Source organism: Mixophyes fleayi, chromosome 5, assembly GCF_038048845.1.
Source record: "Mixophyes fleayi isolate aMixFle1 chromosome 5, aMixFle1.hap1, whole genome shotgun sequence".
Lineage (NCBI taxonomy): Eukaryota > Metazoa > Chordata > Amphibia > Anura > Limnodynastidae > Mixophyes > Mixophyes fleayi.
Window position 1 is genome coordinate 271,519,857 of NC_134406.1, and position 24,744 is coordinate 271,544,600.

At 39.5% G+C, this 24,744-nt stretch overlaps 1 protein-coding gene across 1 annotated transcript in view; it reads left to right on the forward strand.

Moving 5' to 3' along the window:
* The window catches only part of OBSCN (obscurin, cytoskeletal calmodulin and titin-interacting RhoGEF), a 284,159-nt gene that overhangs the window by 132,565 nt on the left and 126,850 nt on the right, over positions 1-24,744 (forward strand). The window contains exons 53-64 of the mRNA XM_075214135.1: positions 1,249-1,515; positions 3,542-3,808; positions 4,481-4,741; positions 5,170-5,442; positions 5,932-6,198; positions 6,997-7,263; positions 8,340-8,606; positions 9,254-9,526; positions 10,904-11,170; positions 12,197-12,463; positions 18,100-18,372; positions 23,226-23,492. Of these exons, the coding sequence (XP_075070236.1) occupies positions 1,249-1,515; positions 3,542-3,808; positions 4,481-4,741; positions 5,170-5,442; positions 5,932-6,198; positions 6,997-7,263; positions 8,340-8,606; positions 9,254-9,526; positions 10,904-11,170; positions 12,197-12,463; positions 18,100-18,372; positions 23,226-23,492 (3,216 nt within the window). The remainder of the gene's footprint in view (positions 1-1,248; positions 1,516-3,541; positions 3,809-4,480; positions 4,742-5,169; positions 5,443-5,931; positions 6,199-6,996; positions 7,264-8,339; positions 8,607-9,253; positions 9,527-10,903; positions 11,171-12,196; positions 12,464-18,099; positions 18,373-23,225; positions 23,493-24,744) is intronic.

Below are 24,744 nucleotides of genomic sequence, written 5' to 3' on the forward strand. Positions count from 1 at the left end.
AATATAGATGCAAAATGTTGATTATTAGTGTTTAATCTAATAGAGACAAACATGCTACATTACATATAAATTGTACTTGCAGAAGTTGCAATATTGTCGTATGAATTTTGTGTACTATTTATTTAATTATTGTTTTCATAATATAGAACCAAAATTGTGTTATTTTATTGCCTTTGTGATCAGAGAAAGTGAACGTGTGTTGTAGCTGGTGATAGTTTTGATTTAATTATACTTAATATATATTAACACTTCCAATGACAAAATAGGCAGTTCAAAAATATAACAGGTACAATTATCGAAAAATTAATTTGACTAAACTCTTTATAATTAATCCTTTGAAAGTCTAAGATACTTCTGTCTAGAACGTAGACTTTGTACAGAATATTTGTGATCTGAAATCCATTGGTAATGTTGATACAATATTGTGTATTAACGCTCTATACTTATGTATTAGGACTTATAAATTCTGAGTATACCTTTCTTTGAAAGGTTAGATCAATGTGTGCTGAAAGGTTAGATCAATGTGTGCTGAACTGTCATTGCTGCTTCAAAATTAATGTGTCTTAAGCTGGGTACACACTACAGAAAATTACTACAGGGTTTACCGTCAGATCTGTGATCTACACTCTACAGATCATCATCATCATCATCATCACCATTTATTTATATAGCGCCACTAATTCCGCAGCGCTGTACAGAGAACTCACTCACATCAGTCCCTGCCCCATTGGGGTTTACAGTCTAAATTCCCTAACATACACATACAGGCAGACACAGACTAGGGTCAATTTGTTAGCAGTCAATTAACCTGCCAGTAGGTTTTTGGAGTGTGGGAGGAAACTGGAGAACCTGGAGGAAAACCCACGCAAACACGGGGAGAACATACACACTCCTCACAGATAAGGCCGTGGTCGGGAATCAAACTCATGACCCCAGTAAGGCAGAAGTGCTAACCACTGAGCCACCGTGCTGCCCCTACACTGCTAGTCGTGAGTGTATACACACTTCCACATTTGCCCAACATCGTCCCATCGTTGATTAGGAAGTTTATAAAATCAAACGATATGATGTGTTTTGGTATGATGTAACATGATCGTTGGAGCGTACACCCTAATGCAATATCAGACCTAACAGTCGTTTGTCGTGTGATCGGCACAATAATTGGATGAAAAGCCTGTAGTGTGTACTCGGCTTCAGTCTATGGAGTAACTTGGATGGATTTATAACTTTTCTTTATGATTTTTTTAGCATTACCCGTTACCTTCACGCGCCCGCTACAGAACATCGAAGCGCTGGAGGAGGACACCGTAACTTTGCGCTGTGAAACCTCCAAGTCCGGTGCTGCGTTAGAATGGAGGAAAGGTGGATTAGGACTGCAGCCGGGCAGCAAGTACGAGATGCGGCAGAGCAAACGTGTGGGGGAATTGCTCATTCATAATCTGAAGCTGGAGGACACGGGAGAGTACAGCTGTGACACTGGGGACCAGGAGACAAAAGCCTACTTAACAGTAAAAGGTAAAGCTTTGTGTCTGGAGCCTCTGGACCATCTCGTCTAAACTAATCAACTGGTGTGTCCCTAGCTATTGTCTTTCCTCAGACAGAACCATCCCTTACACTGAACGCACATGTTGTAGGTGTTTGGCTTCACCAACGATCATTTGAACTCTTCATCTACCTACCTCACACATGTTGAGGACCAAACAGCACAGAAGATCATTACATGGCAGAAATAATGATTGAATTCCAAAATGATCTAGCAACAAATCTTCTTGGTTAACCAATGACCAGACATGTTCATCATTTAGGGGTCTAATGGTTAGTACTTCTGCCTCATAGCACTGGGGTCATGAGTTTCCTCCGGGTGCTCCAGTTTCCTCCCACACTCCAAAAATACCAAAAACACATACTAGTATATTAATTGGCTGCTATTAAGTTGACCATAGTCTCATGCGGTCTGTGTTTGTATGTTAGAGAATTTAGACTGTAAGCTCCTATGGGGCAGGGACTGATGTGGGTGAGTTCTCTGTACAGCGCTGTGGAATTAGTGGCGCTTCATAAATAGCTGGTGATGATGATGATGACCCAATTTGCTGTTGGGCTGGATAGAATTTGTCAAATGGCCAATTTAGGTGAAAGATTGACTATCAAATCTTCTATGTATATGTCTAACATTAAACAAACTGTCATTATCATTTCTATATAAGTAGGAAACGTTAATTTATGCCCTACATCTTGATGCCAAAACCTTTTGTCTACGACCTCAGCTCCATTTTGACTCAAACCGTTGCAGTTCATAGGTCGACTCAGGTGGCACCTAGAAGAATTAAGATAAAGAGACGGCTTTGGTCCAGACAGCAAAATAGTTGAAAGTCAAATGGTGATATCACTCAGTTGGATATAGCGGAATGATCTGATAATTGTACATGATCTAGATGAACAGAATTTACTTTATTAGAAATAGATTGGATCTTGAAATTCGATAACCAGCAGAGCTCTTTATAAGGACAGATGCTGACTGTATATACAGAAACGTGTTTCAAGGCCTTTGTCTGATGTTTTTGTGGTTAAGATCAAGGATTTGCCCCGTACCAATTTTATTCCACTTTGGGTTTTGTGTAAATGCATCTTCAGAGTTTCAGAAGTGAATCATGTTTTCCAGTCTCTGTATATTTGTATAATATTCATGAAGCTGAGAGGCAAGTCTCTGGGTCAGCCAAGAAGGCAAATTACAGAAGCCGAAATACATGTGTGAGGTCCAGAATGTAGCAGAAGGGAGCCATACAGGTTAAATATGTCAGTCAATTCAGGATAGCAGAAGATACACAATAAATATTTAAACTTTGGTATAGAAGGTGCCTCTGTATTCAATTTAATTCAAAGGAAGAAATAAAAGGTGTACTTACAGGGCTCTTGTTGGGGCTTCATCAAGATTGTCAATCATCATGTAAAAATAATTGTTCTGCATATTTCAAAACACACCTGATTTTAAAATCAGGATACAATAGACCACGCCCAAGACTCACCCAAGCCCCTGATCTAATCCATCTAGACATGCCCTTGTACCATCTTGGCCACGCCAGTAATCAGCCAGATCACTCCCATTGGTATAAAGAGGACGATGCCAGACAGGACTGCCGGGCAGTTAGGATGTTGTTTATTGATTGGAGGGTGAAACAACAGCCATAGGGGCTTAGCACAAAGAAGAAAACTACTTCATAACTTATAATATTCCAAAGAAAAAAAAAATAAAGACCTAAAATGATAACATTTTTAATAATGAATACAAATACTGAAAACATCTGTGAAAAGTTTTTACAAAAGGTTTAATATAATTAAAGAGTAAATACTGATAATGGTTCAGTGATAATTTGACTTGGATTGTAAATGAAGATAACAACAGGAATATTATATTTAGCACTTATTGTATTCGCAAACAGGAATATTGATGAATGTTCACAAGTTCATTATACTGTGATACAATAGATATATCTATATCTGTATATCTTGTGGTTTCCTCACTGGCCGCCATGTTGTGTTGCAGCTCTACCCATAGTGTTTATAAAGCCGCTGAAGAATACAGTAGTAGAGGACGGCGTTACGGTGACTTTGCGCTGTGAGACGTCCAAGCCTAACGTCCCTCTAGAATGGAGGAAGGGGACCATAGCTCTGTTCCCTTGTGCCAAGTATGAGATGAGACAAGAAGGGGCGGTGGCTGAACTGGTCGTCTTTGACGCTGAAGGAGAAGACGCAGCTGATTATACCTGTGATACAGGAGACCAACAGACCACCGCAACCGTCAAAGTGAATGGTGAGTGGTATTACTAGATCATCATCATTATTTTCATGGTTTATGCCAAGGTTTGCACCAGAGACCATGAAACAGCAAACTTAGTAATGGAAACATTACTATATTTATACTTCTGAGTCTTGTTCAATTTCACAGCAGTGGTTATCCCAAGAACACTCATAGATATGTATCTTTCCAGCCAGTTGTTATGATCTATTCCTACATAAGTGATAAATGTGGGTAAAAACAAACTGAAATCCTTTGGGATAACTGATGCTTCACCACCCAGCCTCCTGGCCCATTCAGTGATCAGGCAAATCACGCTCCAGTAGGCTTCTAATGTAGAGATCCACACTTGGCTTCTATATAAGGTGGCGCTTATTAAAGCAAAGTAATGTTCAAAGGTAGAATTTCCCTTTAAACAGTTGGACAGGTCAGAAACTAACTGTCCAGGTAAGAACAAGATGACTGCTGCTAATGATTCATGTAATCTTGTTGGAGAAAGGATCATGTTATGTCATGGGAATAATGTCTCTTGTTCTGAGGGATGTATACTCAACATTTATAAAAAGCAGGAAAATTACCTTTTTAAATTGAGTATTGGCTTTAATTAATGGCGATGGGGTGCCTCTAAGTTGGTTATCAGTTTATTTTTAGCAAGTACTTAATGAGTCTCTAACTGTTGCATTGCAGTACTCCAGTTTCTGCAGAATTTGAAGAACGTGGAAGCAGAAGAGGGTGGAGCCGCTTGTCTCCACTGCGAGGTCTCCGCCAAGATGGCCTCTGTAGAATGGAGCAAAGGAGCTGAGAAACTGCAGGCCAACAAGAAATATGAAATGAAACAAGACGGCACAGTGCGCAAGCTGATTATTAACAACCTAGAGCTGGAGGATGCTGGAGAATATGTGTGTGTCGCTCGAAGCAAGAAAACCTCAGCATTGCTCACTGTAAAAGGTAATTTCATAGTAGTGCAACTAATTATTGTCATGGAATTCTGTGCCTGAAAGTCTGACACCAATTACCACATAGCGTTTTACAATATTACTAAGGGATTGTACTTCTTTTCAGATTTTAAAATAACTTATTATAGTTAATAGAATAATTTTATGGTTGTCTGAAGCATATACTTCATGTGAAATGAACCCAGCTTTTTAATGAATAAAATCCCAAGTCTATTTAGAGCATTCTATATAAGCTGTACTTGCTTTATCATATGTTGTATGATCAGAGTAACTCAGAGTAGTCTAGAACATTGTCATTGGAGTTGTATGGAGTTATTAGGGTATGTAAACAAATTAGTATACAGAATTACCAGTTTTACCTGTATGGTAGTATCACTGATAATGGGATGTAACAATAAATCAACCATTCTCAAAATTCAGAACCGGATGTCAAAATTGTCAGCAATCTTAAGGACCTGTCGGTGTTTGCTGGAGAAGACGTTGTATTCAAGTGCGAAATCTCCCACGCAAACGCCAAGGATGTAGAATGGAAACTGCAGGGTGTAACTCTGGAGAACAATGAGATGAATGAGATCTCAGTGGAGAAAGAGAAGATTCACCTCCTTAGACTGAGCGGTGTCACACTGGATGACTCCGGACCTGTCACGTTTAGAGTCGGTCCGTATACGTCCAAAGCCGATCTCACCGTCAAAGGTAAAAAAAAAAACATGTCTGGGTATCTCCACCACTTTCCCAAGTGCTCCGTCAATGCACTGGGAAATACAAATAATATCTCCAATAAAATCTAGATATTAACCAGCTGAAAGATGAAATACAGAGTTGTATGGTGTGATTAAAATACAATTAATAATTGACTATGGGCAACACAAGGGCGTTGGTAATACTGATTGTCTGACATACCCATCTTTGTGTTGAATTTTAAGGAGAGAGACAGCACTCTGTTCTAGATACATATAAGATGTTACTGATAATAATTAAGTATAATTATTATTATTAATATTTATTTATATGGCACCACACGGTTTCCGCAGAGCTTCATCTGCTCGGAAAATGGTGAATGGTTGAATCTTGTCCAAATTGACCCTAATGTCTGTGGCCTATTGGACTTGTATATCCAACATAAGAATCCTGATACACTGTCCAGTGTCTCTGCTTTATTACAAGAGACTACTGTTATTCCAGCCCAGCTCCCGGTCTTCACGAGAAAACTGACAGATGTGGAGGTGGAAGAAGATGCAACAGTTGTTCTACAATGCGAGTTATCGCAGCCCAACGTGCCCCTGATATGGAGAAAAGGCGCAGAACAAATCTCTCCCAGCGCCAAGCACACTTTCCTGGATCATGGCACTGTCCAGATCCTGCAGATCCACAATGTGAAGCCAGAAGATTCCGGTGTTTACACCTGTGACACTGGAGACCAGGAGACTAAGGCTAAAGTCACGGTTTCAGGTACACAAATTGCACATGAGATGCACAGAGTTTACTGACCCGTTAGGATAGTAATGGAAAATTCCACAAATTAAGCTTTTCACATTCATTTCAATTGAGTTTTTAGTGCACATGTGGAAACAACATTGAAATGAATGGGTCCATTATGCAGGTTGCATACATCAAAGGATATTTTTTTTTCATCTCACTGGTTTTAAACTAATCTCCAGTGCCTGAATCAACCTTTAAATCACCTTATATCTTTCGTTATGTCTTTCCTTCCTCACTGCATGACCCCAACCCTGTGCCATTTTTTTCTAATTAATTATGCTAAGATTTAGACCTCACCTATTAGAATTATCATAGCTATACTATAAATGCAAATAATATTAAGAATTAATAGTAAATATATCTAACATTCATGGAGAGCCAATCTTGTCATTTTTGGACGATAGATCTTCTCTAATACAAGAGATTATGATTAATTATTTGTAAACAAAAAAACAGAATGTTCCCCTCATTTGAACAAGTTGTATTCTGATGACCTTTGTAAATGTTATGGTAACTTTGCAATCAGCATGGAGTTAAAAAAAAAGTATATCCTGTAAATATCAGTAAATTATTAAATTAATTATGATTCATGTAATTTCATAACACCTGCCCCCCAGTAATAATATTAATTTACTCTTCCTGGTGAAACATTGTCTCCACAAATCGGCTCTTCCCATCTACCATGTTACCCAAAGGGGGGGTGGAGGTGAAATCATCACTTTTTAGTATGATTTCCTATACTTACTGTCCTCCTTTACTTTGGTGCAGCAATCCCAGTGGTTTTCGAACAGAAACCTGAAAACCAGAACTGCGAGGAGGGTTCTACAGTTACCATACGAGCGCAGATCTCAAAGCCCGACGCCCAGGTTCAGTGGAAAAAGGGGGCGGTGCAGCTACGATCCGGCGACAAGCATGAACTAAGGCAAAAAGGTAAAACTGTGGAGCTGATCATACACCAGGCCCAGACGGAGGACTCGGGAGACTACACCTGTGATACCGGAGATCAGAAGGTTACTTCTGCTGTGCATGTGACAGGTGAGAGGACAGATAAGAGCGGGCTTTCGGACAGCGCCAGCAATCACAACTTTCTTCATATAAACTATTCCGTGTTCAAGGAATTGGCTGGAAGTTGCTACATAGACCAGAAACAGGAGGTGTTCCAGGCCGTAGACGGCAGATCATAACTGGATGTGTGCAGGAGAAAGTTTCACCTTTTTATTGTCTGTTCCATGACTTCTGGTCAATCACATTAAATATTTGAATGATTAGATGTTCTATGTAAATGTCTATGTAATTTGTAGTATGTGTTATATATATATAACTGTTAAATAATAAATAAATATAGTGATTATCTTTTTTAGTGCAGGGGATGGGGCGTCATTGCTGGGCTCATCCCCAAATTTTGCTATGGGCCAAACGTTGTACCTGTCTTCTACATATAATTGAGGCAGCCATTTAATGGTCTGAACCAATATTCTTGAGAATGAAGCCTATCAAGTCACTAGGAAGTGGCGGCATCATTGAGGCATGATAGGCAGCATTGTGGAAGCGGTTAGCATTGCTGCTTCACAGCACTGGGGTCATGAGTTCAATTCCTGACCAGGGTTTCATCTGTGTGGAGTTTGTATGTTCTCCCCGTGTTTGCGTGAGTTTTCTCCCAAAGTCCAGAAGCATACTGTTAGGTTAATTGTCTCCTGAAAATGTAACCCTAGTGTGTGTGTTACGGTATTTAGACTGTAAGCTCCAATGGGACAGGGACTGATGTGAATGACAAATATTCTCTGTACAGCTCTCTGTAATTGGGGGCGCTATAAAAATAAATGATAATAATAATGAATAGATATTCCTGGTTGTCTCCAAATCTGTTCCTCAAGCCTCAGTGATGTCAGTGTTTTCTAGTGAATTGATAGGCATTATATTCCTAGGCATTAGTTCAAAATGGCTGCCCCACTGTTTGGTGAAGACAAGTCCACTTAAACAATATTCTTACAACAGGGGATCACAGCTGTAATAATGGGATAACCAGAGAACGGATCGGTTCAATGCTCCGCTAGCTGCTCCTGAAACAAAATGGTTTTCACTGCCTAACGCACGCCGTTGTCATTTCCCAGCTCTCCCAGTGCTGATCACCCGCCAACTACAGAACGAGCAGGGAGAAGAGAATGGATCTGTGACGCTAAAGGCGGAGATCTCCAAGCCTGACACCCCTGTGAAGTGGCAGAAAGCTGGAGTGGCCCTTAAACCAGGGCCGAAATATGAAATGAGGCAGTCTGGTCATGTGGTAGAACTCCAGATACATAAACTACAGCAGTCAGACGCCGCAGAATACACATGTGACACCGGAGACCAGAAATCGGTGGCTACTGTCTTTGTAAAAGGTAATGGAATACTTTTTATTTTTTCTAAAGCTTTATTGATTTTTCCACAAAACAAAGGGACAAGATTGGTCAGAGCCAGATCATTCATTAGGCCACCTAGGCTTCTGCCTATGGCCCAGTGGGCATTGAAGGGCATTGAAATGAGTCCGTTACTCTGACCAGTTTTATGTGTGTGTTTGGGGGTGGTTTACAACATTTGTGACTTCAAATAGCCAATAAATGAAACCAGATACTGGTAACAATTGTTCCAAATTGTCTTTTCAACTTAAGGAGCTATTACTTTTTCTATAATATAATATTAGACCAGCCGTTACAATCTACTCTATTATTACTGTATTAGAAATAAGTTCCAGTATTACCCGACTGGAACATGATGGCAATAATTGTTAAATTTATCAATCCTGCTAATAAAGAAAAGTGGAGGTGTTGCCCATAGCAACAAATCACATTCTAGCTATCATTTATCTAGTACATTTTAGAAAATGATAACACCTCTACTTTTCCTTGTTAGCAGAATTGATAACCATATTACTAAGATTTGAATCCATTGGCAGTCACAACTGGCAGAGCAACGTTACAGCACATTTTGAGTTTGAGACATATTATAGAGGGAACATAACCCTGTTTAACACTATGTTCTATTTTAGAGCCTGAGCCTTTCATTGTGGATCAGTTGCAAAACGTGTCAGTAGAGGAGGGAGAAGACGCTATATTTAAGTGTAAGGTGTCTAAGGATAATGCCCCCGATGTCCATTGGTGTCTAGCCGGAGTCCCTCTGCAGAGCAATGTGATGAACGAGATAGTTGTCCACAAGGGCAAAATTCATACTTTGACTCTAAAAAAGGTTTCCCTGGAAGATTCGGGTCTTGTCAGCTTCAGAGTGGGACAGAATACATCTGTAGCCGAATTGGATGTTAAAGGTAAATAATGCGCAAAAAAAAAAGTATGGACTCTTGGAAGGACACAAGAGTGTGTGATCAACGCGTTTCACAATCAATGAGGTGACATATGTGAAACATGAACACATGAGCTGCCAATGACCAAATGGATCTATGGATCTATGGCCACTACTCCAAAAGCACAATTGCTACACACTAGTTAACACGGTTTGAAGCCCAACACACAAAACTGCATCACTGCTGCATTTATAAAGAGTTAACCTTTGTCCAACGTCAACCAGGGTATTATGACTGCTCTTTTGATTCAACCATGGGGTTCAACTAACCCCTTGGTTTACGTGCACTTTTAATGCAATTCTCATTTTTTTTCATGCATTTCGCCATACCACACAAAAAACTCAGTTTATATCCTTATGATTAGTGTTTACTGATGTTTTTACAGTAACCTACATAACAGCACTGACCTATGGCCTCATACCTTTATATGGTCACAGAACCCCTCACTGACATCTAATCTAGTATATAAAAGCCTAGCGGCGTGTGTTAGTGTGTGGAAAAAACTACCGGGTGACAGAGTGCTCAAGCTGCAGCGCCACCTGCTGGGCGGAGTTATATACTACACTGACCTACTAAATTCTTAGCATTATCTCATATATAAAAGCCTAGCGGCGTGTGTTAGTGTGTGTGTGTATGTGGAAAAAACTATTTTCTCAGAAAGGGCTCATCCAATTGACCTGAAATTTGGTATACTGACATTATTTGACAAAAAAATTATAATAGTGAAGTCAGTTAACTTCCATCATCCCCCCTTCCCCCCGTGGGAGGGGTAGTAAAGGCTAAATTTACGAGTTGAGGGCTCAAACTCATTTTCGTGAGGTAATTTTACCTCATGAACACACATGCTGTGTTAGTGTGTGTGTGTGTATGTGTGGAAAAAACTACCGGGTGACAGAGTGCTCAAGCTGCAGCGCCACCTTCTGGGCGGAGTTATATACTACACTGACCTACTAAATTCTTAGCATTATCTAATATATAAAAGCCTAGCGGCGTGTGTGTGGCGATGAAGATGACAAGAACCTTTTTAACACCTTAAGTAGCTTGATTTGACTAGAATGCATGAGTATCATGCACAGGTTAACTTGTATGGTTATAATTACGGAGACATGGGAGACATTATCAGATATATAATATATCAAAGTTCCCTACATCTTGCTGTCAATTTTTTCCATCACAATGTTCTATTCCCTATATAATAACACCCAGTTTGCATACGTAAGTTTTCATCTGGTTACAAAGTCTCAGTGACTTTTAATGCCCTTTTATTTTACAAGTGACGTTTACTTTATTGCACTTCCATCTGTGATAATGACGTTACACCACGCTGTTTGTTTTGACCAGCCGTTGCTTTGAAATTTACCAAACCGCTGCAGCCGGTGGAGGCTGAGGAGAAGGGTGAGATTGCGCTAATCTGTGAGCTCTCTAATCCCAACATGGCGGCAGAATGGAGGAAAGGATCCTCGGTGATCAGACACGGAGGGAAGTACGAGATGATCGCGAAAGAAACAGTTCACACTTTGCGCATTAAGGACCTTGCACTAGAGGATTCTGGGGAATACAGCTGCACTGCAGGAAGTGAGAAAACATCAACCAGGTTACACGTTAAAGGTAATGAAGGATTTTTCTGGAGAAAACTGGATTATAGTAAACAACTTTTATTGTGTTTTATTTGCACATAGAAAGACTCCTGACTTCCAGGCCTGACAATTGCGTCCTAAATGTATCCTCCACCAATTTATTTTAAATGCTCCACCCACTGAAATATATATTCCGTTCCTGTGTACTGCAAAGCGATGTTTGCTCACATTTTCCCTAGAGCACACAGTAAACATCTGACCACAAGCTGTGGAACTTGTATTTCCCAAACAGCTGCCGAGTTCCATGCCAAAGATTGCCTATCTGTGTTGTTAGGGAAAAGTACAAATCCATTTCACTTGCTCCCTGGACAGTTAAATTATGTATTCATCACCATGACCAATGACACCTGTTGTTTTTTTTTTTGTTACCTTAATTTTGCTTGCTGTATCCCAAAAATATGTACTTGTGTTTGTTTACGAAACTTTTAGATAACACCCTTTCATTATTACCTGCTTCCCCATGTAACAAATAGATTGGGAGGTCCTTCCCCAACAAACCTCCCCCTCCCCACCTTCATTATGACCTCTCCCCTCCATGTAGCAAATAGGGGTCTGCTCTCAGAAACTCCTAATTTAAATATCTGAAGCCAGACCCCAAGTTTGGTTGTGTCCAAATCCAATTCTCTTGAAAAGAGCTGAATGGGGAAACTCTACTCAGTGCTATTAAAGAAGATAGGATGGACTTAATTCAGTCTTTCTGTGTGACTTCTGGATGCTCCCCCAACTAATGGAAACAACTTGGTCTCAAGGGAAGGACGCTCCATTTGTGTCAGACGATGCAGGTCATATTGAAAGGGATTGTCAAAAAGTGGACCAACCGTGTAATGATTATTGGATTTACCATCAAAGCGGAGACCAATCATCTATAATAGCAGCAAGAACAATATCTAATGCCCTTTAATTTGCTGCCTAGTGTAGGATCATCCCTGCTGTCCGGTATAAGTGCAGTTGTCATCTGTGTTTCTTCCTAATCTTCATTCTCTGCTAAATGTTTCAGCCCTGCCAGTAGCTTTCACACAACAGCTGCAGAACATTGAAGCGGAGGAAGGGGGTAAAGCGATGTTACAGTGTGAGGTGTCCAAGGACGGAGCCCAAGTGGAATGGAGGAAAGGGGCGCTGGTTCTACGGGCCAGTGATAAGTATGAGATGAGACAAAGTGGCACTTTAGTTGAACTAGTGATTCACAACGTGGACCCAGAAGATTGTGGCCCGTACACCTGCAGCGCAGATACTGCGCAGACCACGGCCTCTGTGTTCGTTCAAGGTAACAGACAGTAACTCTGGGTGGTAGAAGATTTATGGCTTGGGAGGTGACTTAGAGTTATCGATGTTTTGTGGTATAAAAAGTTCTCTGAATTGTGTTTAAGTTAAAACTTCCCAAAAGAAATCTCCACCTATAGGTTATATTTGCCAATCCCTCCTCCAAGTTTGGGACCCATTCTTCTTCTTCTTTCATCTTTCTTTTTCTTCTTCTTTCTTCTTTTTCTTCTTTCTACTTATTTCATCTTTCTTCTTTCTTTTTTCTTCTTCTTTCTTCTTCTTCTTTCTTCTTTTTCTTCTTTCTTCTTTTTCTTCTTTCTTCTTCTTTCTTCTTCTTTCTTCTTTCTTTTTTTTCTTCTTAAATAGGGTGGTATCGGTTGTTGGACTGGAGGTGATATCTGAGGCAAAGGAGTTAGGAGGAAGGCTGATAGGCTTGAATAAAGAATTGAGTTATAAAGGCACACTTGAAGCCTTGGAGAGTAGATGCTAACCTTATAGGGCGTGGGTGATAGCACCACAGGTGGGGAGCAGCCCTGGTGAAGTCCTAGGGGCAGGATTGGGAAGAGGTTAGAAGTGAGGTACTGAGTTGGTGGTTGTTGGCACAGTGAAGGCATGAAGGCATGAAGGAGTGTGGGTGGAGAGCAGCAGTGGCGGAACTACCATTGGTGCAGTAGGTGTGGTGCACTGGGGCCCATGAAGATGGTTGTGCCCGCTGCACAGGGAACTAGTGGGCTGTGGGCCTCGGTTCCATCCTCCCCATTTCACTGCACCGGGGCCAACAGCTCACTAGTTCCGTCCCTGGAGAGCAGGTTGGAGATGTATGGGGGTGGGAGGATAGGCTGAGGGCTTTGTAGGTGAGGATGAGGAGTTTAAATTTAAATCTGAAGCCCACTGGGAGCCAGTGTGGTGACTGGCAATTAGGGGTAGCAGAGATAGAGTGGCAGGAGAGAAAAAGAAGGTGGGCAGCGGCATTGAGCATAGACTTAAAAGGGGCAAGGCAAGGAGTTGGGTAGGCCAGAGAGAGTTAGGTTACATTAATCAATGCAAGAGATTACAAGGGAGTGAATACACAGAAAACCTTTGCAATTAAACTGCAAGCATTGAATATTTAATGCTTCAACGTCAACAATTGGGTATCAAGAAAATACAGCGTGTAGGTGGAGTATCCCTTAATTCCCCAAAACTTGCTCACTTTCAACAACATAATATATTCATTTATCATTTCTTATATCCTCAGTTGCTCTGTATTTCCCGCTGTACATAGCTGTGAATGCTGAGATTTAGATTTACGTGTCATATACATGCATATGGGCCGTTGTGCCTCTGTCTGTTTTATAATACGAGTGTTATCTGTTCTGCCTCTGTGTTTTGTCATTATCTCAAAATGTTTTCCTAAAGCATTACTATTCATTGTAAGCTTTTTTCTCTGTTTCTCCAATAATGACAGTATGCATGCTGTGAACCCAAGTCTTTTTATCCATGCCTGTTCATTTAGAGCTAGGGGCAAACCCAGATAACGGATGCAAATTTGCACCTGAACAAACCATGTTGCGACGCAATTTGTTTTTACATGTAGGGAAAATCCTGGCTGCATGTGCATGTACTAAATACTGGTCAGCTTTATTTATATACCGCAATTTAGAGCTGAGCTAGGACACTCCCCCTACCAACCCTGGATCCGTCACATTATACATTTACTTCCCTGTTGCTCAACATGGTTTTGCCAAGGCACAAAAAACGCACCTTCAAGGTGGTTTTACCCCTAGCAGTAAATTAGGCCCTTAATCACTAAAGGTCAATTTCTATATGGGACTTATGTATATGAGCGGCACATTTAGTATTTGGATTTGTAAGTGTCCCTATGTGTAAGAGGTCTGCAAGATCATTTATAAGATGGAGGACCCAGATCAGTGTTGGTTTACGGGTGATTACCTGTGCCCGGATTCTCCTCCAGGCTAGAAGCTGAAATTCAGTCGAGCAGCTCTTGAAGCAGGAAGTTTGTAAATTTTTCATCCTGGGGCAACTGCTCTGATTGGTCTATAGAGCTGGCCAATGAGCTGTGATGTCCTGTGGCCCATGGGGTTCCTCTGTGTTGTTGCCAGCTCTGTAGCCCAGTTAGAATCAGTGGGTGCCATGGGGTGAATATATTAAAGCTTTTCAGAAGTTTTCCAAAATTTTAGACTCTCTGAATGATTATTTCCAGTGACATACGTTCCCTCTACCTCATACTTACCAACTTTCGCATTCTTGGAGGGGAAATCAAGTATCAAGAGCTGGGGGGAGCGTGATGCACCAAATTGCATAATTTTAGCCCCGTGATGAGATGTCATGCGCGCAGCATTTTGCGTTTCGCTGCAAATTGTTTTTGTTAAATTGATAAAATAGTACTTCGGAAGGCGCTGTCCAATACTTGGATGGAGGAAAATGTGCCTTATTCCAAGTACAGTTTGTCATCCAAATACCGTTCCCTTCAAGGATGTTTTAAAACTGGGTCTTTTGTGGGGGTGAAAGAGGCTGTGTGCCAATCCGCTAACCCTAAGAACACCTCCAATTCCTTGCAGCCTTGAAATCAATTTAAATATCTCAGCCCACAAGTAATCCCATTTTTGCTGCCATGTGCAATTGGAAGGAACATTTTTTGCAAGGAACGCCCTGTTCCGCTTGGCTCCTTATACAAAGGGGCACACTTTTCTACACCCGACTGTCACCACCTATTTGACGGTACCACCAGATCTATAGCCCAATCAGCTTCTGTGGCTGCCTCAGCGTAAATTGAAGCTCTTTCCCTGGGGAGGGAAATTACAGTCACTGGTAATCCAGCCCATGAACAAGTCGGCAACATTTACAACCAGTGACAGTCGTATATTGATTACAGCCAATGCATGGCCTGCATGCTTTCTATTTTCCAAGTCAAACATGAATAGATGGCATGTCTATATTCTGAGTGATTTATATCACTCAAGTTATTACATGTGCATACAGCATGAGTTTATAGAGCCTGGACGAATACTAACTTGCTGCCAAACTGCACATGTGCAGCAACCAATCAGCAATTAGCTTTATTCTGTTCAGTACAGTGAAAACAAATGTCTGATTGGTTGATATATAGTTACTGCACATTTGCCCTTTTCAAGTGATGTAAATATAATAATATAATATACATAATATAATACATATTTTGATCAAACTTACTTATAGTGTGTAGTGTATAAAACAGCAGTTTTAGAATTAATATATTTAATTTCAGCATTTGGTACAATGGTCCTGATTCATTAAGGAAAATTAAGTAACAAAATGAGTAAATTTTCTCCTGGACAAAACCATGTTACAATGCAAGGGTGCAAATTAGTTTTCTGTTTTGCACATAAGTTAAATACTGTCTGTTTTTTCATGTAGCACACAAATACTTATTTGAACGCTGAAATTTAAAGTTGATATTTGTGTACTACAAGAAAAAAAACGACAGTATTTAACTTATGCTAAATAGAAAACTAATTTTCAAATCTTGCATTGTAACATGGTTTGGTCCACCAGACAACTTACTCGATGTTTTACTTAACTTTCCTTAATAAGTCAGAGTCAGGCCCATTAATGATTTTAACGGAAAAGTTAAATGCAAATTACATCATTTTATAAAAGTCTCTGTTAGTATTCCCAAATATATATATATGGAAATATTTTTTCATACTTTTAGTAGTAAGATATCTACTGGTGGCATACAATGGAAAAATACAATGTATGCTAAAAGAGACCTTTTCTATACTAAGTCAATTTCTATTTTAGTTCACATCTAAGGGAACTGGCTACAAATGACATTAAGCATCTGCGGCACAATCAGGAGAATGGGAAGATTGGGTTAAACTACTTGATTTTAAAGAATGAACAATGTTAAGGACATCCCATTTTTTCAGTAAAAGACACAGACACAAATCACAGGACACATGATCCGCTGTGAAAGTGACAACTATCTGAAGACAACACTTATTTACAAAAAGTATTATTAAAAGGAAACTTCACGTATATTTTTATATACTCCAATTGATAATGAGATTTGAAAAGTATAACTATTAACTATTCTGCTGTCTATGGTAATATTCTTTCTAACCTATTTACTTGTGAGCTGTAGATTTTTGCCACCATTTAACAATTCCGAGCTTTATTTAGAGTTGGCCGTACATCCCTTTTGGGGGATAAATTTATGCGGGTACCAGAGGCCTGGCGTAAAGATACGTGATGACACCAGAGGTGCTTTCTAGTCACTTCTGATTGAGTGTTTGCACTTTGAATCTTCCAGTATTTCATTTATTAGAATTGCGGTTATATTATGTCAGGTTGCGGTCGTCCGTTCAGATTTATTTTTTCTCTTGGACAAATTCAGAACAAAACAATATTTTTATTCATTTTGTAAAGCTGTAAACTTTGGCTGATGGGGTGTTTGTACTTTATATACCAAATATAACTTTTTGCATTTATTAATAACATAACACTATCAAGACTTTATTCCCTCTTGTGTATATGACACAAATTAAATTGTGTAGAAATAGGGTAACTGTGCAACTTTCACATTTATAGCTTACACTAGCAACATACTTGAGATACGTGTGACTGAATTTCGCACATAAGTCCGTAATTTGTGACATCATTTTTTTACGTGTACGTTCAAGGTGCGAAATGCGTTAAACTCTAAATGAGACCGGCAGTGAGAAAATAAACCAGCCAGAGAACTCACATCAGGCAGCAATAATTACTCCTGTTGCAACAATGTTACAGCTCCCGGCAATGCAATAATCCCTAAGTGCAACAGATAAACTTGAACCCTATTCCAGCTGTAGCCATGAAAATTAATAAGAAAGTTTGCAAATCGTATCATTATCAATTGGAGGATACAAATTTAGACTTTGCTTTACAAACCAAAGCATTTATATCAGAGTTGCCCTTGGATAAAACACAGAAATAAGAGCATTGGATACAAATGTATCCACAGAGCAGTTTTGTGTAATATTCAAGGGGAAAATAATACAAACAAGGAGAGCCAGAAATATATTTAATAAAACCTATAGGAGGACATGAACAAGGCAATATATTAAAGTCACTGATTGATGGTAACCCACTTTAAGGTCATGCTATCTATTTCTGTATTTCCTGTTTTACATTTGGCAATGGACAGAATTGGTTATATTGTTTCTAGATACTAGAAGAATTCAAGTTCATGGTGACCACTTTGTATGGTGTAGACCAGACCTGTCCAACCTGCGGCCCTCCAGATGTTGTGAAACTACAAGTCCCAGCATGCCCTTCCAGCTATCAACAGGTTGTCTACTGGCAAAGCATGCTGGGGCTTGTAGTTTCACAACATCTGGAGGGCCGCAGGTTGGACAGGCCTGGTGTAGACAGAGAACTATTGTGTTTGTCCAATAAATCATGTCACCGTCTATCTTCCGATCAGCTCACAAGACTACTAGGGTGGTTTAATTGAATGTTATAGGTAGGAAACCTCTAATGAGGACTTGTGAGGTCTCGTAGAACAGAATTGGGGTTGATTTCCTCCAATATTTATCATCTAGGTAATCTATCATGTTAAGAAAAGTCAGTTGAGTTTCTCATTCATTTTTCTTTTTTAATCTTGGAACCTGTCCCCAGAGAGTAACGTAGAGATAGTGTCCGGTTTAAAGAACACGGATGTCTTTGCGGGGGAGACTGCCACCTTCTCCTGTGAGCTGTCTGTCCAGGACGTGCGGAACGTGCAGTGGTGGCTGGATGGTTCTCCCCTGCAGAACAGCCCCGTGAACGAGATCTCGGTGCACAGAGGCAACGTCCACACCTTAACGTTAAAAAACCTTGGGACCAATGACTCTGGCGTGGTCACCTTCAAAGCTGGTTCTCTCATTTCTTCCGCTAAACTGTTAATTAAAGGTATTTAAAATGACTAACATGAGCCTAACAGAGCCGGTTTCATCCATCTGCTAGTGTTTTACCTTTCTGGAATAAATCAAACTGTTTTGGGAAGAATGGAAAGGCATTGTGGGACATATTTAAATCCATGTGGAAGTTGACAGTAAGGAAGCAGCGAATGTTATAATATTACAAACAATTTTTAAAAAATGCAACACTTCAATACGCCTAAACTATTGTATGTTTTGCGACTTTGATTGTGATGATATTATCTGGAGGATAACGGCTGATACATAGTATCCTGTTATCTGCCTGCAAGTAGCAATCTTGAAAGAATAAGATAGTTAGTTTTAATCTCAGCATATTAAAGTGAATATCATTTAACATTTACCTAAACCCCCCACATCAAAAGACTTTGTGATTTAAGGATTAAGGAAGAACTGATGCAGTAGCATGGGGCTATACGGTGGAGGTGGGCCTGAAGACCCTTGCCCCCTAAATGGCAAGTAGGCTCCAGGGGTCGGAGATGTCTAGGGGCCCCCTAAGGGCCCTTATGGATCTGGGGGATGGGGAGGAACGGGTACTTTTCCCCTTTAGGGAGGGGTCCAGAAACCCAAGCCCCCAGCTCACTGTACTGGGTGATTGGAGCATGTTCCTGCTGTAATATGCAGGAGATGGGGAGATGAGAAGCTGGAGAGAAGATACTTCTGTTTGAGTACTTGTACTCCCAGATTCTCTGTGATACATCCGGAAGTGTTCACAGACAGGAAGTGCAGGCAAAATGTGGAGCAGTGATTTGTAATATAGACGGCTTACTGGGACCAGCCAAATATCAGTATATTGGTGGAGGAAAAATACTTTCCCTTTAAATTTCACTAACTTTAAAAAAAACTATTGACTATTGTGCGTACAAATATCTGCTTTACACAAACATTTCTGAGAATTTTTTTAAAAAAAATAATTTATAATAGTTATATTAAATATGAAACAGTGAATAAAACATAAAGGGGCTGATTCAGAATGGGATGCAAAATACAAGTAACTTGCTCTTAAAAAAAGCATGGAAGACTAGTGTATTTCCACCCATATCCAGCGCTGTGTACGTTGCTGGATGCATCTGCCTCCGCGTTAGCAGTATCTGTGCTTGGTTTATGACAAGTAGTCTTCATCAGCGAGTACTTGCACCTGGGGCAAAACATATTCCTCCTAACAGGCGTTATGTGTGTTTCTGTAGGTCTACATGAGCCACATTTGCATAAACCCGGTCTGCATTTGCACACCCCTTCCCTCCTCATCTCAGCTCTCTAAGCACAGGGGGGTGTAAGTCTGCATAGGAGCATATGCGGCCCCAATTTCTGGTCATCTGCAGGGCGATTTCCTGCAAGATACCCAACATGAACTGGCATATGTCCCAGTTTGAATCAGCCCCGAAATGCAGGGGGACAGGTCATTGAATAATAATGTTGGGCCCTAGGTCCAACGTTTTGCCACAGGTAACGGCACTGAAGGAACTATTTTAGTTTGTACACAGTGAGGACTAGTTAGACTTGAGGACTTCTTAATTTCAAAATACATACTAGTCCCTGCCAACAATGGTCAGTGGCTGATTGTGATTAATATTTGGACATTGTCAATTTCTACAAGTGAAACTCGTCCCAAATGAAATCCATTGAAATCTGTATTGGAGATCACTCTGTTATTCAGTCACAGGGTCTTATTTATCAAGCATTGTTTTGTTTCTTTTTTAAATCGCGGATTTTCTGCAATTTTTCCAGTGGGATTTAAAACGGAAATTTTATAAAAGGCTTGTTGGGTCGGTAAATATATTTTTTCCAACTCAACTCACCAGTTTTGCCTTTAATAAAATTACTGTTTTAAAACACAACACGGTGATTGATAAATAATGTCCAGAGAGATAAATATGTCTTTAGTTGTCCTGGGGATTTTTCTAGAGGTAAAACACTACTGATAATCTAATCACTTCTGGTAACATAACACAGCTGTCATTAACACTGCCCAAATATATTCTGCTTTACCCTAAAAGGCTCCAAATATTTACATGATTGGAGGCTAGATAACGATTAAAGTTTTGTAATCATGATTTGATGCTTTAATTAAATAGAAACTCAAATGTTCATCGTTAGCAAGCCTGGCACCTAAGAAATCTTATTAAATTAACTAAATTGTCAGCAACACTATGTAAAATGTTGCGTTATTTGCAGATAAAAAATGCACAAAATTATCTTCCTGTACAAATTATCTTACTCAATTTAAATGGAAATTCAATTTAAATCCCATTATGAAAGACAGGTGCAGCGCATTGCTGTATGAAATTCGAGTTTGTTCTTGGGTACTGTGCTTTGTGATTGTGCATGCAAAGCTGACCTTTAATTGTGCAAAGATGGCAGCCTTGTCAATACAGAATTTGCTGCAATTAGAGTGTATCATGGATGGCCATGTACGAACTCCACGTAAAATGAATTTCCCCAAATAAATTGCCCTGCCAATGGACTACAAAAATTCATTCTAAACTGTAGACATTAAATGGTTGTCGATGGACTTGATTGGATGGCTGCCTTAGGCTGTCCAATCAGCTCGTTCAATGACAATTCAGAGCGTGCAGTCTGCTTTTAAACTTTCCCTGGCTATAAGTTTTGTCGTTTTCTGATATCAACAGTGTTGAATAACACCTGACCAGGAAGGGTCCCAGACATAGGACCACCGAAGTTTAACTACTTGAGAGTTTATAGAGAAAAAGTTTCAAGGGGGATCTTATAGAACTAGATGCAGAAAGCGACATACATATTCTTATATCAAATCCACTTTAAACTGTTTGCTGCAATTCTGCTTTCAAAGGGCCTGATTCATTAAAGGAAGTTAAGCAAAAGTATGCAAATAAGGCAAAAAAACTATGTTGCATTAGAGAGGGAGGTATTTTTTTAATATGATGGCAGATTTATATTTGGGGGAGGGCACGTCCTAGATCAACTTTAAATTTCAGTGTACAAATAAGCTATCAAGTATTTGTGTGCTACATGAAAAAACAGACAGTATTTATCTTATGTGCAAAACAATAAACTAATTTGCACCCCTTGCATTGTAACATGGTTTTGTCCACAAAACTTGAGTAAGAAAAATTACAAAATTTTTTGCTAAACCTTCCTTAATGAATCTGGCCCTAAGTTTTGAAAGTGCTCAGAATATAGATTGGGTCACTCTGGTGAAACCGCTTATTCCAGGATTGTGACTCAAATGTAGGATTATGTGTATATATCTTATAAGTTAATTGGTTGAAATTTCACTAAGAACAATAACTTTGACCCTATCTAGAATTCTCATGATTTGTGTCTTACTGGGCAATAAATACACTATTTCTAACAATTCATACAAACAGCAACAAGCATAGTGTACCGGATATCATGGCAATTATATTGGCATATCTGTGCATATCTGTATCCTAATGCTTTATCATTGAAACACAACTAAGGGCCTGATTCATCAAGGATCTTAAATGAAGAGGTATCTTATTTCAGTCTCCTGGACAAAACCATGTTACAATGCAAGGGGTGCAAACTAGTTTTCTGTTTTGCACATAAGTTAAATAAATACTGACTGTTTTTTCATGTAGCACACAGATATCAACTTTAAATTTCAGTGTACAAATAAGTTATCAAGTATTTGTGTGCTACATGAAAACACAGTCAGTATTTAACTTATGTGCAAAACAGAAAACTAGTTTGCACCCCTTGCATTGTAACATGGTTTTGTCCAGGAGACTGAAATAAGATACCTCTTCATTTAAGATCCTTAATTAATCAGGCCCTAAGATCAGTTATTAGAGAGCAAAATCTCCAGATTGTTGTGCCAAATTTCCACATTTAATTTGCCCACTTTACCAGGAAGAATTTTATGACATTATACAATATGGTCTTATAGCATAAAACGCAAAGTGTACTCATCACCTAAACACAAGGGAGGCAGCCGTTTTGGTTATTTAGGAATGCAGACTAGCAATTCACTAGGAACCAAAGACTCCGACCCCCAGATGCTTTAAGCTCTGCTAAGTTAATGTTAGGGGAAACTTAATTAAGTACTTATGAGACATTAAAAAACTTAGAGCAGCTAATTTGCATAGAACACAGCTACTTACATAAGTTAAATCTCTTACTTAAACCTTAAATAACGATTCAACATTAGATAAGGTTTTAGTTCATGGTAATCCGGGTGAAGGATGCAACAGATCAGAATCACTTCGGGTGGACAAAATTATTTTCCTGAATTTATAGTGTAGCAATATATAAATTCCACATTAGACAAATATGAGGGAGATATTAAATTGCCCGCAATATCCACCTGCGCACTTTGTCAGCCATTACAGTATGAAATATCTGCTCATTTTTCCTTGCATAGGGTGCGTGGAGATATGAGCGGAGATTCCATCCTCAACATCGGTGCAATCTGTCTCCACGGGCTGTTTCATAGACACGTTGCACTGAATTGAATCTCCCCCATAGAATGAGTTAATTGTCCATAATATAATTTGCGGACTTATTTGTTTCCAATTTACGACTGATTTGAACCATGAAACTGGACAATTCATGTAGCCATCCAGGTCAATTCTTGCAAACTTACCTGACAGTTTTCAATCAATAATTAGTCTTTGGGAATTTGATGGCGTCTTGATCATATCGCACAATCCAGTGCACTGAATTACAGCAATAAGACTTACAGCTGTCATGCGGCTACAATTACTAACCGAAGCTTTAATCTACCCTCCGTTATGCTTTTGCCATTGCTTCAAATGAATTAAGAAAGAAAATGTCATTTTCATCAAAGCAATTTTATGCATGTTCCCCCAACATGTTGGTTGACAGATCCAACTATTGAGGTGGTCAGTCCAATGAACGACCTCACCATTGATGAAGATGACACAGCAGAATTCATTTGCCAATATTCTAGGCCAGTGCAGGCCGCGTGGAAGAAAAATGACGTAGAACTCTGTGCGGATGGGAAGAGACTCGTTATCGAGCAAGACTGGAATGTGGCCAAACTGACCATTAAGTCTGTGGTTCCTGAGGACTCTGGCTTCTATGTGTGTGAAGCTGAAGGCACCAGAGTGGTGGCCATGCTTGATGTCGAAGGTGAGGTCTTCCATCGACAGCGGAAGACTACCTCCTTCCTCTTACCAATGTATTACATCAACCATTTATACTGACTTGTGGAAGGCGATAGTCTTTACCGGGCTCCTACTGGCTCTAATCTTCATTCTTCTCTTTGCTTTGGAGTTCAACTATTGGAAGAGAACAAAGTTATATATAATCATTGCTTGCCAGGCAGGAGGTGGGGAAGTCGATGCCAAGTTCAGATTGTATAGTAATGAATTTATTTCACCTTTATAAAGTGTATTTTTTACACACAAAGTAATAATTGGCAGGGGATTTTATTTAAAGTCTTGGGGCCTGATTCATTAGTATTCTTATCTGCCGTTTTTTGCTTATCTTAAGCAAATCCACTCTGTGAATGCCCAGAAAAGGGGGAATCCACTGTGTAAATGAATAATTTCTTAAGTGAAGATGAAAATCCATCTTAACTTCACTCTTATCTCCCCTGTTTCTTCTTAAATTAAGCATCTTAACTTTTGCACAAGATAAGATCGCTAATGAATCAGGCCCTTGATTCGAAAATGTCAAGCTATTTTTGGGGAAATACTTCACTTCTTTAATGCAACGGGTCCCTTCTCGATTGAATGCTACATTTGCCTATTCTGTGCTGTTGTAGTGTTTGTTGGTTAATGATTCTGGTTGTTAGAGACACACAGGCAAAGAGCAATTAAAAATACCTGATGATTGCTGTGATGTCACTTTCAAAATGTTCATAATGTCCAATCCTATGGCGCGTTAAGATCAATTTCCTTGTAGTGTTTGTCAGACAGTACAAAGTGAAATCACATTACCGATCAGCAAGTCTTTGGGTAGGAAAAATTACACACTAGTCATTAGTGCAGGAATGGCCAATGTCTGGCTCTCTAGCTGTTCTAGGACTACAAGTTCCAGCTGCCATGTCATTCTGGCACTTGTAGTACCAAGACTGTTGGCAAGCCACACTTTGCAGAATTCAGCTATAAATGGACAGTTACATATGGAATAATCTTTATAATGCATATTCTTTAATTCAAAATAACTTAATCCTCCTTACACGTGTTTCTCTCCTTAAACATTGTGAATAACCTTGAATGTAATATAATTTAATCCTACTTACACACAAACTTTTTGTTTTAATTATGTGAGACCTCCGTTTCTTCTTCTAATTAGAATTAACGAGCATGCTGTATAAATTACAATACTGTGCATGTATTCTGTTACATTTTCTTAAATAAACACTGATATCTGCAAA